Source organism: Puma concolor, chromosome C1 (genome assembly GCF_028749965.1).
Source record: "Puma concolor isolate L17-30 chromosome C1, mPumCon1.1.hap2, whole genome shotgun sequence".
In the NCBI taxonomy this organism is placed as follows: Eukaryota; Metazoa; Chordata; class Mammalia; order Carnivora; family Felidae; genus Puma; species Puma concolor.
The window spans coordinates 83,852,486-83,872,804 of NC_141674.1; the positions used below are offsets into that span (position 1 = coordinate 83,852,486).

General features: G+C 37.3%; 1 protein-coding gene and 1 long non-coding RNA gene across 4 annotated transcripts in view; one reads left to right on the top strand and one right to left on the bottom strand.

Annotated features, from left to right (window-relative positions):
* The window catches only part of DPYD (dihydropyrimidine dehydrogenase), an 878,551-nt gene extending 865,063 nt beyond the window's left edge, over positions 1 to 13,488 (bottom strand). Inside the window, exon 1 of one of the 2 annotated variants that reach the window (XM_086717643.1) lies at positions 13,326 to 13,488. In XM_086717643.1, coding sequence (XP_086573769.1) covers positions 13,326 to 13,364 — 39 coding nt within the window. In that variant the 5' untranslated portion in view covers positions 13,365 to 13,488. The remainder of the gene's footprint in view (positions 1 to 13,325) is intronic. The other variant, XM_025935274.2, reaches the window with a different exon arrangement.
* Positions 1 to 20,319, top strand: part of LOC147578193 (uncharacterized) — a 150,772-nt gene that overhangs the window by 17,719 nt on the left and 112,734 nt on the right. The window contains exons 1-2 of one of the 2 annotated variants that reach the window (XR_015254908.1): positions 13,532 to 13,755; positions 15,397 to 15,485. This is a non-coding gene — a long non-coding RNA (uncharacterized LOC147578193). Of the gene's footprint in view, positions 1 to 13,531; positions 13,756 to 15,396; positions 15,486 to 20,319 lie in introns of those variants that run through there. The other variant, XR_015254907.1, reaches the window with a different exon arrangement.

Consider the following 20,319-nt stretch of genomic DNA (forward strand, 5'->3'; position numbering starts at 1 on the left):
TCCACCTGCTACTTCATTATTAGTATATTGAAAACAACAGATTTCTGTGTATTAATTTTTTATCTTGCACCTTCACTGAATTCATTTGTTCTAAGAGTTTTTTGGTGTAGTCTTTAGAGTTTTCCATATTTAGTATCACACCATCTGCATATAATGACAGTTTTACTTCTTACCAATTTAGATTCCTTCCCTTTCTTTCTTTCTTTCTTTCTTTCTTTCTTTCTTTCTTTCTTTCTTCTCCGATTACTGCAGGTAGGACTTCCAGTACTATCAAATAAAAGTGGTCAGAAGGGACCATTTTGTCTTGTTCCTCATCTTTAAAAAAAGTTTTCAGCTCTTCACCATGGACTATGATGTCAGCTGAGGGTTTTTCATACAAGGCTCTTATTATGTTGAAGTGTGTTCCCTCTAAACTCACTTTGTTGGAAGATATTTCTACTTTTCTTATTTGTATTTCTATTTATATTTTTCTCTTATTTTACTCTTACACTAAAATTCTGTTAAAGCACATTTTTTAAAAGAAACTCCAGGAGACCTGGGGAAATGGCGGCATAGGAGGACGCTGGGCTCACCGCGTCCTGATCACTTAGATTCCACCTACACCTGCCTAAATAACCCAGAAAACCACCAGAAGACTAGAGCTAGGCTTGTCTCCCCAGCCAAGCACAGACAAGAGGCCCGCAGAAGAGGGTAGGAAGGGTGGAGGAGCGGTGTGCACTACACGGACTGGAGGGAGGGAGCGGGAGGGAGCCGGGGCAGAGGGGCAGCCTGCCGGCCAAGCAGAGCCCCAAAGTCTGGCTTGCAAAAGCGGAGGGGCTGGATGGAGTGTGTTCTGACAGCAAGCGGGACTTAACATCTGGAAGGTTATAAGCTAACAGCTCTGCTCGGAGAGTGGGAAGGCTGGAGGACAAGGGGAGGGAGAGTTGTTGAGCCCCAGACTACAGAGCACAGCTTGGCGGGGAACAAAGGTGCTCACCAGCTCCATCTCTCTCGCCCATCCCCCAGCCAAAATCCCAAAGGGAAACGGTTCCTGTCAGGGAACTTGCTTGCACCTCACGAACACCCAACTCTGTGCTTCTGCAGATCCACCCCTCCGGCGGCAGGGGTCTGACTCCCTCCCAGTGCCACAGGGCCCCTCCCGAAGCAGATCTCCAAAGGAAAAGCGAGCAGTGCCTTCCCCTCCTGCCCCTGTGCACTTTGCCGGTCCACCCCAGCTAATACGCCAGATCCCCAGCACCACAAGCCTGGCAGGGTGCAAGTAGCCCAGATGGGCCACGCCAACCCACAGTGAATCCCGCCCCTACGAGAGGGAATGAGAAGACACACACCAGTCTGACTGTGGCCCCAGCGGTGGGCTGGGAAAGACATCAGGTCTGACTGTGGCCCCGCCCACCAACGCAAGTTACTCAAGACAGCACAGGGGAAGTGCCCCGCAGTTCCGCACCACTCCAGGGACTATCCAAAATGACCAAACGGAAGAATTCCCCTCAAAAAAACGTCCAGGAAATAATAACAGGTAAAGAACTGATCAAAAAGGATTTAAACAATATAACAGAAAGTGAATTTAGAATAATAGTCATAAAATTAGTCACTGGGCTTGAAAACAGTATAAAGGACAGCAGAGAATCTACTGCTACAGAGATCAAGGGACTAAGGAACAGCCAGGAGGAGCTAAAAATGCTATTAATGAGCTGCAAAATAAAATGGAGATGACCACGGCTCAAATTGAAGAGGCAGAGGAGAGAATAGGTGAACTAGAAGATAAAATTATGGAAAAAGAAGAAGCTGAGTAAAAGAGAGATAAAAAAAATCCAGGAGTATAAGGGGAAAATTAGAGAACTAAGTGATGCACTAAAGAGAAATAATCTACGCATAATTGGTATTCCAGAGGAGGAAGAGAGAGGGAAAGGTGCTGAAAGTGTACTTGAAGAAATAATAGCTGAGAACTTCCCTGATCTGGGGAAGGAAAAAGGCACTGAAATCCAAGAAGCACAGAGAACTGCCTTCAGATGTAACTTGAATCGATCTTCTGCACAACATATCATAGTGAAACAGGATCTTATGTGGATCCTGAGAAACTTAACAGAAACCCATGCGGGAGGGGAAGGAAAATAAAAAAAGAGATTAGAGTGGGAGAGAGCCAAAGCATAAGAGACTCTTAAAAACTGAGAACAGGGGCGCCTGGGTGGCGTAGTCGGTTAAGCGTCCGACTTCAGCCAGGTCACGATCTCGCGGTCCGTGAGTTCGAGCCCCGCGTCGGGCTCTGGGCTGGTGGCTCGGAGCCTGGAGCCTGTTTCCGATTCTGTGTCTTCCTCTCTCTCTGCCCCTCCCCCGTTCATGCTCTGTCTCTCTCTGTCCCAAAAATAAATAAAAACATTGAAAAAAAAATTAAAAAAAAAACAAAAACTGAGAACAAACTGAGGGTTGATGGGGGGTAGGAGGGAGGGGAGGATGGGTGACAGGTATTGAGGAGGGCACCTTTTGGGATGAGCACTGGGTGTTGTATGGAAACCAATTTGACAATAAATTTCATATATTGAAAACAAAAAATAAAATAAAATAAAAAAACAAATAAATAAATGAATAAATAAAGAAAATAAACTCCAAGCCCCTTTAAAATGTGGGAAAGATATTCAAATTAATGAATATTCAAACAAATACAAAATAAAATCAGATAGGAGTTTTCACACAACTGTCCACTAAATAATTAAAAATAATTTTAATGTTGAAAAGGATACCATTTCATATACATTAATACACTGATAACAGATGTATAAATAGGTATACAACTCAAAAATATTTCAAATCCTTAAAATAGTCACACGTACAATTGATAATTTCCCTCTTGAATCCTTTAACAATGTGATATTAAACATGTATAAAGAATAAACATTTATTACTGTCTAGCCTGGGATGGAGGTGTCATAGGCAGTGATTTTCATGGATCATGTAAGAAACTTCTGCATATGTTTTTATCTCTTTCAAAAAAGAGACTTAAACATACCAATGTTCAGAGCTCAGGTTACTAGCAAATTTTAGCTTTAAAATGTAGCATGAATCAAAGCTAGTTTGGTTAACATACCTTAGAAGAATGTTTTGCTTTATTAAATTTGTCGCTGTGAGAAAAATGTGTTGAGTGTAAATAGTTACATTCACCACTCTCTTCCTCTTCCTGAGAACCATAAGAAAAAGAAAAAGGAGAAAAAATTGCACACAAACACACACAAGCTTCTGTATATGTGTATGTATACACACACACACACACACACACACACACACACACACACACTTCTGATATAGAGGTCTAGGGTGAAAGAATCCATGGAGAACCTGGTCTGCTAGAGTGGTTTGAAGAGAGGGAGAGGTACAGGGTGGAAGGTACAATACAAAAGTTTCCATTTGTGGTCACACATTGGAACACCTGCAGTTGGTGTTATATATATTTATTCATTCAAGACAAAAACCTGAGATTTACCTATTTAAAATAACCTGAAACCCAACCTCACTCTTGGCAGAAAAAATAAAGTAGTATCAGGCAGTCAAGCCATGATCTAGAATAAAGCATCAAATCAGCACTGAGTGCAAATGAAGTCATATCCACATCAAGGGAAACTACGCTCAGATGCCTATATGTTCTCTAACCCTGAATGTGGTGGAGGGATGAGGCAAATTAGTAATTGGTTCCAATTCCACTTTTTCCGTTCTGTCTTTGCAACCAATAATGGGCCATTTTTCCTTTTAAAAATGCTTTAAAACACACACACACACACACACACACACACACACACACACACACACACACACAATTCAGTTCAATCATGTAGGTAGGTGGAAAAGGCAAACTGAAATGCACTACATATCAATGAAGCCAACCCTTTCAAGTGTATTCTAGGCAAAATGTCTCAAGGAAAAAAGTTATTGAAGCATTTTAAATAACTATTACTAAAAACAAAGTAATTATCTGATAATAAAGGAGAGGCTTGAATAAATTTTGGTATCTCCACTGCGTGGAATCTTACAGTGCTATTTAAAACCATTTTATTTATTTTATTTATTTTATTTTATTTTATATAATTTATAGTCAAATTGGTTTCCATACAATACCCAGTGCTCATCCCAACAAGTGCTCTCCTCAGTGCCCATCAACCACTTTCCCCTCTCCCTCACCCCCCATCTACCCTTAGTTTGTTTTCAGTCCTTAAGAGTCTCTTATGGTTTGCCTCCCTCCATTTCTTTAACTTTTTCCCCCCTACCCCTCCCCAATGGTCTTCTGTTAAGTTTCTCAAGATCCAAAAAGGAGTGAAAACATATAGTATCTGTCTTTCTGTGCTTGGCTTATTTCACTTAGCATAATACCCTCCACTTCAATCCACATTGCTGCAAATAGCCAGATTTCATTCTTTCTCACTGCCAAGTAATATTCCATTGTATATATAAAACACATCTTCTTTATCCATTCGTCCATTGATGGACATTTAGGCTCTTTCCAAAGAACTGCTAGGAATCCACCCAAAGTATACAGGAGTGGTGATGCATAGGGGCATTTGTACCCCAATGTTTATAGCAGCACTTTCAACAATAGCCAAATTATGGAAAGAGTATTTAAACTATTTTAAAAGTTAGTATGAACGTGAGGAAATAGTTCTGAATGGAGAAGAAAACAAATATAAACTGAATATGATTAAAACTGTTTAGGAAAAAATTCCTTACGCATAGAAAAGTATTAAATCATTGAGCAGGGCTATTTTAGGTGGTGTGACTATGTATGTTTGAGGGCTTCAATTCACTCTTTTTGGCATTTTTCTTTCTGTAATGATCATGCAAAATAATTCTAAAAATCAAATCACAGTATGGGTGCCTGGGTGGCTCATTCAGTTGACTCTAACTCTTGATTTCGGCTCAGGTTATGATCCTTAGGGCATGGGATCAAGCCCCACATTGGGCTCCGTGCTGAGTGTGGAGCCTGCTTAAGATTCTCTCTTTCCCTCTACCCCCTCCCCCACTCTCTCTCTCTCTCTCTCTCTCTCTCTCTCTCTCTCTCTCAAATAAATTTAAATACATAAATAAATAAAATTTAATCAGAGGAATGAAAAAAAAATTAATAAAAGTTAACCCCAAAAAAAGCATCTTGCTGTGAAAGCTGTTATGCTATTATTTAACTCCTGAAATCTGTGAGAACTAAATAGCTTTCTTTGAAATATGAGCATTTTAATCAAGCATTCTACTCTGTACTCCCCAATATTTATCATGAAAACATAACTGAAAGAAAAGTTCTCAAAGCTTTGAGGTCACTGTGGAACAGGTACAAGGAGTCAGAGAAAGGTAACTTATATTCCCTATGGGCTAGAAACCCCAAAATTTATACTCTGATTTCCACTGACAGTTATCAATCAAGAAACACACTGGAGAAACTAAGAGAGTCTCAACTCCTTATTTGGAATCTCTAGCTGCAATTTCTAGTTAAGGATAACACCATCCAAGAGACACAAAATATGAATTTATAAATTCCATATCACCCTCACAAAACTCCACCAATATATAGAAGGATTGGACTTTGTGTGCTCAGGAGAGATTTAGATTTAACTCATTTGTTTGATTGAAAAAGAAAACGAAGCAGGCAAGCATGAAGAAAGTTTAAAAATCATTAAGTATATCAATTCCATAGAGTCGGTATAAATGGTATACTTAATCCTGCCTAGCATGTAAAATACAGTAGCTATGACAACATCACGTCTGCATTTCCTCAATATGATCACTCAGCAGGTCACATTTCCAAACAATTTCACCATTGTCGTATTTTATTACAAACCATCCTTAAAAGACTGATCAATAGCAAACTCATTGAGAAGTCAGCAAACTCTTCAAAGTGGTTGAATGATTTCCACAAGGTCAGAGAGCAAGGGACACAACATGTAGAGCAAACATATCTGCAGGCCTGTCCCGTATTCCAGAATACTTACATTAATTAACATACAGTAAATACACATTCTCTTCTATTGTTTTGAAGATTTTCACATGGCTTTTACATCAAACTAACATTTTTAAAGTTTTAACATGCTACTATAGTCAATTTTTAATACCATTCAAAGGATTTCACAAAGATTCAACAAAAAAAATCTAGTTAGGTAAATCCATTGTGGGCAGGTAAAACAAGTTGAAAATTAGGGGATGAAGTTTGGAGAAAGAAGTGTAAGTGGGGGAAGGGCAGTGGGGAGGATTCGCAGGATGGTGGGTAATAAAATATGGGAGAAGAGGAGGTGCAGTCAGGGCTCCATCCATGAGCACCATCTGTATAAATCAGGCCTGGAGTTGACATGTAATTTTGTGTGGGTCCCCTGAGAAGTGGCCCTCAGGGCTTCATTATTGATGAAGAGATTTTTCTTCAAAGTGGCCCAGTCAGCAGCAGTGCCTCAAGGGGACATTCATAAGCACTCATAATATCAATTTCCAAGCACCTGGGAGGTAAGGACACAGATTGTCTCTTTAATTATTATGATAAAGGTAGAGGATAGTGAGAATGCTTTTACACAACCAAGCTGAAATTCTCAATGAAATAAAATTATCATAACCTAACATTAAAAAGTTTAATATTTGTGTCATCTTTCAGAAAGAGCACATTTTACATTTTCCTGGTGCAAAATAGGTTGATCTCCAATTCTTTCTTTCCTAGTAGTCAAAAAAGTTTTAATGAACAAATACAGGGATGCTCAGAAGTCTAGAAAAAAGACTTTCTTTGAAGCTAATATACTTGCTTAGAGACATTATAAGCTTAGTCCAGTGTACAAACAGATATGACCTGGGCTTTTTTAAAAAATAATTGTGTAGAGATTTCTTTTCAGAAAAGGATAATACTAAATCCCTTCTATATATCGTTCAGAATACCAAGAAATAATTTTCACCAATACATTGGTCCTGAGAGAGTCTAAAAATGCTCAGAAAAACACTGAAAAATCAATCCATATGTACACTGCAGTAAAATAATAAGGGTTGGGGAGGTCAGCCTTGGATTTGAGTCTTAGTCCCTAGTGGATTAGATGTAGATAATCCCATATAGACAAAACCAATGCCACATACTTCCTTTGAATCTCCTTCAATTTACACCAGAGGGCTAGCAATACAGAGGGTGTTAAACATATTTTTAAAATAGAAGTAAAAAGCAAAATGAACTGGGTCTCTTTAATTTGATCTGAATTTCAGAAACTCCCCCTTCTCACTGGTAATATTGACAAATAAAATTAAGGAACTTTCTTATAAAATATATATGCAAAATATATCCTCATAATTCTTTTAACTTCATTAACTCCCCCCTCTTTCACATATTTTAACAGGCTTCGATATCACTTGTTAATTTTTGGAGTTGAACAAAATTCCAGCCAAATGACATTTACATAAGACACATGATATGTGCAACAATGATGTTTGAAAGAAGTACCTGGTATTTTTTTTAATATTTATTTTTGAGAGACAGAGAGACAGAGTACGAGTTGGGGAGGGGCAGAGACAGCAGGGGACACAGAATCGGAAGCAGGCTCCAAGCTCTGAGCTGTCAGCACAGAGTCCGATGCAGGGCTTGAAGTCACAGACTGCGAAATTATGACCTGAGCCGAAATCAGACGCTCAACCGACCAGAGTCACCCAGGCGCCCCAGAACTACTAATATTTTAAAAATTAATATTTTATGTGAAAGATGCTATCTGAGGCATTATATGTATATGACACCAGTTAATCATTACAGCTATTGCATGAAATAATGAAGCATAAATCCAATTGACAGAAAAAGAAATGATAGTTCAGGAAAGAACTGACCACAATCACAAAAATTAAAAAAAAAAAAAAAAATGAGAGAATCAGGATTAGAACCCAGGTCTGTTTAATACAATGTTTTCTTTTTTACCATGAATTGAGGTTTGATTTTGTGAAATACAAAATAAATAACTTTAAATAAATGTACTGAGTTCCTAATATCAATAAGTAGATATCTGTAGTGAACATTCTAAAAGAAAAGTAATACAATGAGTTCACACCTACTAGCATAACATTTTAATTACAAGCAATGGAAGAAGAAATAATTATAAACCATAGGAAATATATAATCCTATTAAGAGTTATCTTAGTGGTACTCCTGGCTCCAGGTTATCTGTGAATGACCACACTATTGATGTTTGGGGCCAAAAAAAACTTTCTGTTTTGATATAGAGGATTAAGAGCAAATGAAGTCCTGAAGGTAAACATGTCACATTTGAAAATGAAAATCTTGACTATATATAAATTTATAATCTTAGAATGCCTTATAAAATATTTTTAAATTAAGGCAGGGTATAAATGATGTTGAAATTTTCTTACAGTTTTAAGGACTGAAGGTTTCTATTCATATTTGTCATTGTTTCCAGCTAAGAGGGAGAAAAATAAGTTGGCCAATCCTACTTTTCAATATCCTCGTTAGCTTCACTTAAAGCCTGGACCATAACAAATCTCATCATATTTTCTTTGTCATATTATTTTATAACTTTATTTTTTTCAGTCTCATTGTCTTTAATTATAGTGTTTTTAATTTTATAACAAATTTATGCTTATTAAAAATTCTCCCACAATGATCAGATAGGTTTACCTTTACAGTAAGGTCTATTTTTCAGCTCTTGCATTCTTGCCTGTTTATATACAGAGTTTGGTAAAATGCTGTATTCAAATAGTTAAGGAAAGATGATTGCTTAAAGATATCCAGTTTCCTCAGGATTTTGGCCCTAGATCTTTTTCATATTCTTATCAATTCCTTATTGCAAATGTTCAGCTTTCCAAAACTGAATTTTTCTTCCAGAATGTAAGAAAGAAGGCTACTGAATTCCAACATATTTTTACAACACTATCTGCTATGATTAAGCAGATCCAACGTAAAAAATTCCCTAGTGATAGAATCGTCATTAGTCATTAATCTCAGTTTTTAATTAAACTACTAAATTGGTCACTGAATTCATGTGCAGGAGGTCTAATTTCTTTTAAAAAACTATACTGAGGTATATACATCTGGCCATGCTTAACTCTAGAAATACACCTTAAAACTACAAAGAGCTGAGAGCCAAAGCATAAGAAACTCTTAAAAACTGAGAACAAACTGAGGGTTGATGGGGGGTGGGAGGGAGGGGAGGGTAGGTGATGGGCATTGAAGAGGGCATCTTTTGGGATGAGCACGGGGTGTTGTATGGAAACCAATTTGACAATAAATTTCATATGTTATTATTATTAATAATAATAATAATAATAATAAATTTATTCTCTCCTTTAAAAAAAAACTACAAGGAGCTATCATTTGGAATGAAGTAACTTCCCAAATCACACAATCAGACACATTTTTACTGCCTAGCTTAATTTCTTAGAAAGGAGAAATACTTTGAGTACGGTCCACAGGACAGTTTAAAATAGGGAGGACAGGCATATTTTTAACAATTCAGACTCACAGAACAGGTTTAAAATTTAAAAACTTTAAAAAAAATTAAAAGCTTTAGCAAGTCGAGATAGCATTTCCTTAGATTGGTGGTGCCTAATCAGTAAAAGAAAGGAGACAAGAAAGAACTGTCATTTATACACTGAATAAAAAAAAAAACATAAAAGTTTAAATAAATAAATAAATAATCCATAGCTTCTGCAAAGTTGAATCTTTATTCTCTCCTTTGGATCCATAACCCTTCCCCTTCCCAGGGACAAAAACAGTTATGATACAGGGTATTCTGAAATATTTTCTCCCACCTCTACCAATTAATTCATAACCCCTGCCTTCCCTTTTTTCAAAATCCTCCTTAAAAATGTACTTTTCTCCCAGTTGTTTCCTTTATCTTCCCATTTTCCAAGTCCATGATTTTAGTAACTTAGTTTCTTAATTAATAAGCATACAAAATTCTCAAATGAATGGAAGCTAGAGTATAAGTAATTCAGAAACTGTTTCTGTTTGACTTGAAATGCACTATGATTCTGTAGACAATGGACTGAAATCCCTTTCTGATTCAGGGTAAATGTGAAACACTCACTAACTGATAATTCAAGGAATGGACGTTGACTTGTGATTGTGAAAGCATTAGAGTGGTAGGTAGCATTTGAGTTTGGCTGTAAATATTTACCAAAATTACTATTATTCAGAAAGTTAAAGGTTTCCTGTAGCTGCATACATTTTCTTTTAATTATACTTCTATAGTCTACTCTTAATTATCCATGTCAGTGGAGAGGAACAGGACACTGAACAAAATTACACTTTTCTAAAATTATTCTTACTTGCTTTTAAATGAACAGATATTGGCATTATACTGGTTATCAATTCAAACTAAATGAAGTACTGTGAAGGTACCACTGAAGTCAGGGTAAGTGACCAGGATTGGGTATTCACCTTCTCTCAAACCTTCCCAGGAGAATTTGTATTCAAAAGTTATCCTTGACAAAATTCAGCTTTGTCCAAAATGTAATCCCATAAAGTAAGATGACTTTCAAAAGCACATAGCTACCGTTAATGATTTTAGAATACTAATTATTTCATTGGCAGGGATTTTCCTAAGATATTTGTTCATACTTTTATTTTTTAACATTTGTCCTTTTTCCTAACAAGAATATGTCAACTTGTGACATTTATTATATTTCCTATTATAATTTTCCTTATTTAACAGGTTATGAAAATATGACTCAGAGAAGCTAAGTAACCTTCCTAAAGTCACAGTTTAAAAGAACTAAACTAGACCTCAACCCAGTTAGCTCCAGATCCCAGGGTCTGAATCACATTTATGTATCAGGGAAAACAAAACAAAACAAAACAACTTCACTTCTCATTCTGCTTCTACAATTACCATAGTGACAACAATTTTTGAGTATATGAGCTAGGTTCTATCGCCTAATATCTATTACTTACTAATGCATCATTGTTGTGCTTTATCTTTCAGCCTGAAATATTCCATTTTTGGGGTTTGGTGACATTCTGATTGTTTTTTATGCTCCCAATCCTTCAAACCCTGATGTGATAATTAAGGCTAGACATTATGGAGTGAACACACAAGGCAACTTTACCTCAGTAACTTTTTTTCTTCAGAAATAGAGATATTTCTTGGCTGCCTCACTGAAACCTGAGATTCTGTAGGTAGCTTATGGGGAAAGTTAAATCACTATTATAGTGGGTTGTCACCATCACCTTCTGTTCTTTTCACATTTATCAAGTGAACCTGTATTTTGTTCCATACTGATTTTTTTTTAAGATTACTCCATGTACTTGAGACTAAAGCAATGGTCACAGTCAGATCAGTCTCTAGACAATGGTCTTAAGGAATTCATTCAAAGAAAGGAAACCCAATGTACGCATTCAAATTTGATAGAAAACTGAGCTTTCATAATTCATTCTGATTCTTCAAACAAAAATGAACTTTGGTGAATCAACAGGATCAACTGAGACATCTATGCTTAAATGTGTTCCTTTAGGCTTAATGTATTTTTCTTCACTGCATTATATTTTAATGATTAATTTCATGCTCTCTGGTGGTACTATAACTCATGAATCACAGGTTATTACTTTGAGAGAAAAGGAAGATACTATGTATAATGAAAGTGGTTACTGATTAAAATGTGCTGCATATATGAACTACATAAAACCTGAAAAGGCTTGAATACCACTGTTCTAAATTGTAAGTAATATCAGGCAGATTAACCCCACAGACTAAGGTTAGACTGAGGTGAGTGTAAGGGCGTGGACTTCTCAAACGGGTCTTAGTTCAAACAACATATGAGATTAAGCTAGTAATTTAATGTTTCACTGGCATCTTTTCCTTAGTGTTCTGTGGTTAAGAACTGATTTCCAAGACAATTGCAAGAGAAATACAGAGAAAGAAATCAGTTAAGCAAATAACATACCATTCTAAAAGCCAAAGGCCACCTGCCCCCCTGACACTCTCCTCTCTAAAATCAGTACTGCCTGAATGCTGTCAAAAGTTTGCTATTTAGCTTAGTTTTTAAAAAATGATGTGGTTAAATCAAAGTAATAAGGACCAAAAAGGGCTTTGACAGTGACATAAATCGAGTATCCTTCACCTTGTGCACACATGAATAAATATTGGGTTAAACATATCTTACTGATCAATATGAAATAGTAAACTATCCACAAGAGAAACCACAAGTAAATTAACCAGAGAGGTCACTACAATATAATTTGACTCTTATTACTAAAATGGATTTTTCCCAAACCAATGTATGGAGTTGGAAGAAAACATTACTACCATCTCCCAACAGAACACAAAGTTACTTCAATGACAGAGGAAAAATGTGGCATCAGCAGCTATTCTGCAAACAGGTGGTTTTAAACTTTTATTTAAGCCACTGAAAAGGACTGAGGAAAGAAAAATTTGTCATTTATAAAAAAAAAAAAAGACAGAGAAAACATACACGTACACACATATACACACATTTTATCGGACAGGGAGACTCAAATAAAGAAAAGCCTTAAACAAAACACAACAAAATACTAAAAAGCAGTTTATCTTAGCTCACAAACGCTGAATTGGGTATGTCTAAAAATCACTGTTTAAAATTAAATCCTTCCCATGTCAAACACAAAGGTCTTAGGAAGAATTTAAAGGAAACGGTCATGTCATTTCAGGTAGGACCTTATTCACAGGAAGAAAGATGAAACTGTTACAGAAACAGAGTGGAAGAGAGAATCAAAAACTCTTGAGAGGAGAGAAAAATACAGCTTGTTTATGTTTTTCTGATAGCACTGCATTTTTCGTGTTCTCAATAGTTTGTTCCATTCCTCCCTATGTTAAATAATTTCATAAGCATTGAAGCATTACTATGGCTAGCAGGGACTGCTAGAATAGCTGACACACAGATCTCCTTTATTTCTATAGCTCACCTTTGCATATATTTAGGATTCAGCAATTGGAGGTGGGGGCAGCAAACAAGTGCCCTGAAATGCATAGGGGTGGAGAAAGGGGAAAGTGCCTGGGTAGACTGGGTGGGAAATGGGAGCTCCTATCCTCCAGAGTCCACCTCACTGGAACTCTTGTGCTTCTTAGTCACACCATTCAGGGCAAGCCAAGACAGGCTTCCTTAATCCCCTCCGAAGTAAACAGCCAGGTCCCAACCCAAAAGGCACCCCCTCCAGTCGCGGGACCCTTCCACTTCTGTCCCCCGCTGCCCGTGCCCATGTTCTGGCTCCCTGCTCCTCCACCTCCCCCGCAGGCCTCCCACGGAGGCAAAGTTTCCCCGGTCTCCCACTCTTTCCCGAGCGACTGCCGCGGCCTCCCCAGCACCCACCGGCTGGGCCCCCACCTCCCGCCCTTGGCGACCCGGCGCGCAGTCGGTACCTCGATGTCCGCCGAGTCCTTGCTAAGCACAGGGGCCATGGCAGTGTTTACAGCCTGAAGTCTCCTAGTGACAGACCCTCCTAGCGTCCTCAAGCTCCAGTCAGAAAGCGAAGTGACGGGAAGCCGGAGCTACCGAGTAAATAGGAAGCGGAGGGTCCGCGGCGAGGGGGCGGGGCTGGCGCTGGGAGGCCACGCCCCTGGGGCGGGGCTGCGGGCTCGGCCTCGCGGCTCCAGGCGCCCCGCACTGCCCGTGGAACCACGGGGAAAGCAGCCCGGCCCATCCCCCACGCTGGCGGCTTGTTTTCCTTCCACAGGCGGAAGGAAGGGAGGGAGAGAGCACTCGCACCCGGGACTGACCTTTGCTCTGTAAACTGTTAAAGCCTGAGCTTGGTAGGCTGGGGCCAGATGTTAGAGACCCACAGGATTAAAGGTAAAGGCAATTGGCGCTCTAAGTAACAAATTGCTCCTTTTCTTTTGCTTCCTCACGAATCCCGCAAGGTGCAGAAACGTTAGCTTATGGGCAGCTGCATCTTCTGGAACTCCTCAGGGATGAGGTAGTAAACGTTCCTCTATTCATCTATCAGAAGGCGGGAGAAGGCAAGGGCGCAGGTCTTCCGACAGTGGACAAAACCCGGGAGTACCAGCGAGCGGAGACAGGGTTATCAGAGGACCCAGGGAGGGAGAGGAGCAAAATTTCTACAGCCAGAAGTGGCAAGTAATAAGTGCTGTAAGTGCTGTAGGTGGTACAAAATCAAGGTTGTATCTTTGCAGGACAATCCATTCTAACGACTCCTTAAATATATGTAGATATATATTTCTAAAATGTGAAGCTCCTTTGAAGAGTGCTTTATGTTTTGTTATAGAGCTTGCTGGAGAGACGGGAATGATTTCCATTGAGAGATGGTCTCAATCCAGAAAACATTCATCTTTGAGTATATCTGTCTCCAGACCTCCCTCTGTTCTCCCGGTTAGATAAATACATCCTCCTCCTCTCTTCTCCCATAACGCTACCTGCTTACTTCTAGTAAGGTTTTTACCATCCTTCTTAATCCTCTTGGCTAGATTGTGAGCACCTTGGATTCAAGTATTTCCTCCATATCGTTATTCTTTCATTAGTTCATTCATCATTTCATTCAACAAATATTTATTGAACAGTTCCAATGTACCCATTGTTAGGTACTCTGGATATAATCCGTCTTCTAGATTATATTTCTAGAGTGAGAAATACCTCACTCTCACGAAGATTATACTCCTAGTAAGCAAGTAGCAAAATAGTAAGAAACAGTGATGTCTGCTTAGAAGATAAGAGAAATGGAAAAGGGTAACTGGGGTGTAAATGCTCACTACCTTGAGTGATTTGGGAAGACTTCTTTAAACAAACCATTAGATTACCTTCCAGAGCCTGGAATTTACTAGACAGAGAATGGATACATTTTCTTGAATCAAATTGTACTGCTAAGAAAAACTAGAGAGTTACATAGAAACCGTAAAATCATGTTTTCTCAAACATTTTATTCATCCCCAAGCTCTCAAACTTCGACCTCCTAAAGGATCTTGGAATGTGTCTTCATTTCTCCACCTTCACTCCATCCAGTGGTATTCCACTCTTCTACTCATACCTTACCCCTCTCCACTCTAGACTGAGTTTTTAAAAGTATTAATTGACTCATCACACACACGCACACACAAACAGAATGAATAAATCCTTCAGTGGTTTGCATTGCACTCAGTAAATACAAACTTCCTAGTGACATCTTAATAACCCGCCCTGCCCTTCTCCAACCTCACCTATAGCCATTTTTGCCATGACTCTTTATGTACCATTCACGAAGTAATCTTCCCTTCTTCCAACCATTTCTCCTCCCTTTACACACGTCCTCCACTTGGGGGACTCTTCCCATTCTAAGCATCCTTTAGGTCTCAGAGAAGGCTTCCCTGAACTATCCCAATGAACAAGATTAGACCCACCCCAGTCTCTTTTATGACATCCTACTTTTTTGTCATAGCCTGATCAAATTTTATTTGCATATTTATTTAAATGTGACTTGTTTAATATCTGTCTTCCATTTAGAATGTAAGCTTCAGGAAAAGAAACCTTGTTGTCTAGTGGATAGTCAGCTCCTAGACCAGGACTGAAGCATAAGAGACCAAGAATAATTGGTGAGTGAATGAACATAGTAGATCCTGAAGTTGGTTTATGCATTAAACAGTTCATTTCAGAAACTTCAGTTTCACTTTACCATGTATTCTTCTCAATCTCCCACTTACTCCTGAGAAGTAAATCACAATATATGTCAATGAATTTCTACTTAAAATGTGTCAAACTACTTTGCTTTTCATGAAATAATGTTCCAAAGTCAGATGTTCCTGAATCTTCCTACAACCATACCTTAGCTACCTCCAAAGTCATCTGTGTCCTCCTGGGGATATCATATAATGTACATAAATTATAATATATGAATAATATATATATTATGTATAATGATACTATTACAATGTATGTAATATTTATATGTGTCTGTACATACAGACACATATGTTTAGGAAAGAAAAAAGGTAAATGCATGCATACATAGGTAACATATTTATAATATGAATGAGATATATATATATGTATATATATAATTATACCATATATAATCCCTTCTCCAATTTAACCTGAGAGCTTCCATAGTCAATTTCTAACCACCAGAGACAGACACTTATATGCTTTTTTAGATTGCACTCTACTGCAAGTCTTATCAGTTAGCAATCCATATTTTAGTTGTTTTATGGGTATAAGTATCCAAGTTATCATTACGAGTTAGACACTTTATTTCCATATTTGCTTTTTGTAATTATTATTCTCTTAACCCACCATAGGATAAGTTCAAAATAGCTGTCTTTCCAAGGGTGAGAGCTTCTTCAGTGACACTCAGTAATCAAATACAAAATTCAAAATTCAAATGCTTTTTTATCACCCCCCAACCTCCCCAAACAGATGTACCCTGTTCTAAGATATTTAATTAAAGCATTTAATAATATTGCTCACATGCCACACCTATATTCTGTGATCAGTGATTGATCTAATAATATTTTAAATCCATTGAAATTCCACATTAAACACAGTTGTACCTGTAAATAATCCAAGCTGTTTAAAGCTTACTGCAAATGCATTCACACCACACTTTTTAAAAGTTGTAAATTATGATGGCATTTGTCAAGCTGTCCCTCCATCTGGAAGCACAGTCAAATATCAGGTGTTCCACATTAATTTTTTTGTAGGCTTTGGAGAAATAGCTCATCTAATAGTGTACAAATTCACCAAAATGCATTTCAGCCTAATAGTTTACATTACATGAATGAATATTATTATGATGATTATTATTACTATAATCAGAAGGAAAACTTATGAGTCATCTTTCATTGCTGAAAAGTTATACAGTACCACAAATTTAGAAACACAATAAAAATGCAGATTTCCATATGCTTTCTTTTTCCCCTTGTAGTCTAGCATTAAGCTTTTTTTTTTTTTTTCCAGACATTCCTTGGAAGGTGCTTTTCTCCCAAAAAGTGAGACTTTAATCATGAGACTTATTTTACCCCATCTGACTTTCTAAGGCCAGATTAACTCCTATCCAAACTGACCAAGAGGATAATGACTAAAAATCAGTTGGGTCCAAAAACCTCTAGTATTCCTACTCAAAAAGACCCTAATGTATATATTAGTTCATATTATATGTAATAAACCTGGTATAATTTATTCAACTACATATACTATGTGTCCTTTATAAGCACACACTCACGTACACATGGATGCTACATATATATTATATATGTGCATATATATAATGCCATAAAAAAGCACAGGTAGCACCGAAACTACTAATCCCTCTCAGAAGTTTATTCAATAGTTATTTATTGAGTGCTGTTGCTTCAAGCACCGTGACAGGCATTTAGTGATACCTCAGCACATATTAAAGACATTGCCCTTATTATCACAAGCCTTAAGCCACTAGCCTAAAACACACACTGTCATGTACTGATTTTGAGTAAGTGGTTTAAACATGAATGGGGTTATGAGAGTTAAATGTCAAGATGTATGTTATTTTGTAAATTGTAAAATGCCATGTAATGTTAGTTAAATATTAAAAATGTAAAGATATGCCCTCTGGTGCTCATATTCTACAAAAAAGTTATTGGTCTGTGATTGACCATGAATGATTTTGGGTGAAATGCAGTGTGAATAGGAGGTTGATAGCATTATCTGACTTAAAGTGGGGGAAAATATATCCTCTAGAATGAATAATTACCTCATTACCTCGAAGCCTTTTCTTTGGACTTGTTTTTCTCTCATCAAAAGTCACCGTAATTCTAGCAACTGTCATTTAAAGTTTTCAATTTGTTTTCTTGCTGGAATTGTATTATTTCATAGTTTCAAGTATATTTGTATTGGGGATTGAGACAGAACCTTGCTTTAAATTACTCACTATTGTTCCTTTTGGTCATCTGTAGTGGATACCAGTGATGTGCCTCACAGATCTCATCCTTCCTCCCAATCCACTCAGGACTCAGATACTAATTCCCACAGCTGCTAGGAGTGTTGGTGGCCGACAGATCTCTGCTGGGTCCCTCTTTGGAAATTGTCCCTGACTAAAGAGCCATTCACCTGCAGATTATGCCTCTGCACAGGGTAGTAGATATCCAATGAGGACTGATGTGGGTCCATAAAGGCCTGGCACTTGCTTCTATTCAAGACATCTTTGAGGGCCATCCTAACTTTAGAGATCCCTTGAGGGATCCTCTGAGACATCTGTTGGGATTGCAATAGAGTTCAATTTCTCCTTCTGTCCACCTTGCTTCATCTCCTACTCCCCAAAGTCTTCATCCAGATAGTGCTTCCTAATAAACTTCCTGCATGTACATTGCTATCTCAGAGTCCACTACTGAGAGGACTAAGCTGTATTTTCACCACTGTAAGTTACTTAACAGATAGAATATGTTGCATGTAAAATGTACTTAATTATCCACATGTCTGAACATAAAAAATTGACTCATATAATAAAGTCTTATTTATTTCAGTGTGCTGAAATATTTCTGTATTTGTTCATACATTTATTCATATCACAAATAACTGTGTTCCCATATGCACTAGTTATAACAACAACAACAACAAAACATCAGAGACACCATGGTAAGCTAATTAGAAGTGAGCTCTGTGCTCAGGCAGCTTTAAGATGATTTAGGGAGGTGAACATTTGTCAAGTAATCATACAATAATATAATATCTACTGTCAGTAACAATATCAAGGAAAAATAGACGACTGTTCTAGAAGACAGACCTGGGAAATCAGTGAAGGACTTCTTGAGGAAATGCCCTTGCTGCTAAGATCTAAGAGACAAAGTTAAGAAGGCAAAAAGGAAGAGATCAAAATAATTCCAGGCAAGAAAGTAACCTGTGCAAAGGCTTCTAGGCCAGAGGTGTCCTGATAGAAGGGAAAAGAAGCTCTGATAGGTGGAGCTGAGGCAGTGAATACTTGCTGTGCTTGACCCAAAATGTTGCCGTACAGTGTTTAAGCCTTAGTTTAGGATTTTGGATTTTATCCTATAAGTATTGGGAAGCCATGGAAGTTTTTTTTTTAAAGCAGAGGAATGACATGATCAAATATGTATTTTTGAAGTATCACTCTGATTGCAGTGTATGTGTAATGCATATTCATATATTCACTTGGGTGAATGTTTTAAAATCCACCAAGGCAAGCGATTTCTGGGGATGGGCTCCATTATTTCCTCCACATGCTAGCCAGGGTAGTAATCATTCTTGTCATTGGAAACCAAAATAGTGAATTTTCTACTATAGATCAATGACATTGTTATTTAATATTTTGTTACATTTACGAAGCAGAGCCCTCTGTTTTTAATCAATCTGGAAAGAAAAACCTGCACCCCAAAAAGACTTCTTTCTTGATCAGTGTCGTGTCTCTATTTCTGTTTTCCAACATAAAGCTATAATGATACATTTTTAATCATCTGAATAATAAATGACATGCTGTTCTTGTAGTTTGTTTTCATGATCCCCACCTTCCCTAGACTGTAAGGTCCTTGGTGATTTTGAGTGTGCCTTATCCTATTATGCTCCATGCCTAACACAGTACCTAGTAATAGGAGGCACATAAATATGTAGGAAGCAAGTATTTATTATTATTCTAACTATGACAGAGGGTATAGAAAGACTAAAAGCAAAAAAATTTTTTTAATAAAGAGGCCTTAATGGGCAATTCCTTTCCCCTTCAGAGTACAAGTGGTTTAAATAAATAAATAAATAAATAAATAAATAAATAAATAAATAAATAAATAAGTAAAATTTTATCAACCAAAGCAGTAGTCAAAGAAATGCCAATTAAGTGAGATATGCTTTTTCACCTATTAGACTGGCAAAAATATTTTAAGGAGTGATTAAAGTGTAATAAAATTAACAGATTCATAATATTCAAAATGAGTAAACACTTGGTACAGTATATAGGTAGAGCAGTTCAGCAATATATAGCCAAACTTTAAATGTGTGCATTTTCTTTGACCTAAGAACTTCATTTCTGATATTGTCATCTTAAGAGAACAACTATGCTATATGCAAAAGTAACCTAAGATATGGCTCATTCCAAAGTTCTTTGTGAAAAAATAAAAAGGTACTAACATAAATTTCCTACAAAAGGTGACTGATTAACAACTGTAATGAATCGATACAATTCAGTTTCATTCAATTTTATGCAGTGTTTAGAAATAAGGTAGTAGAATATTAACATCAAAGATACTGACAATCTATCCAACAGCATATGAGATTATAGGGTTTAAAAATACATGGATGTTAACAAACATGTATTAGTTAATTGTAAAGAAAAGTAAAAGTTATTTTTAAAACTCCATTGTATTATGAGCAAATACAGAAGCACATTTACCTTTTATAAATTTAAATGTGTATATATGCATGTAAGACCCTTATTATTCATGCTATGGT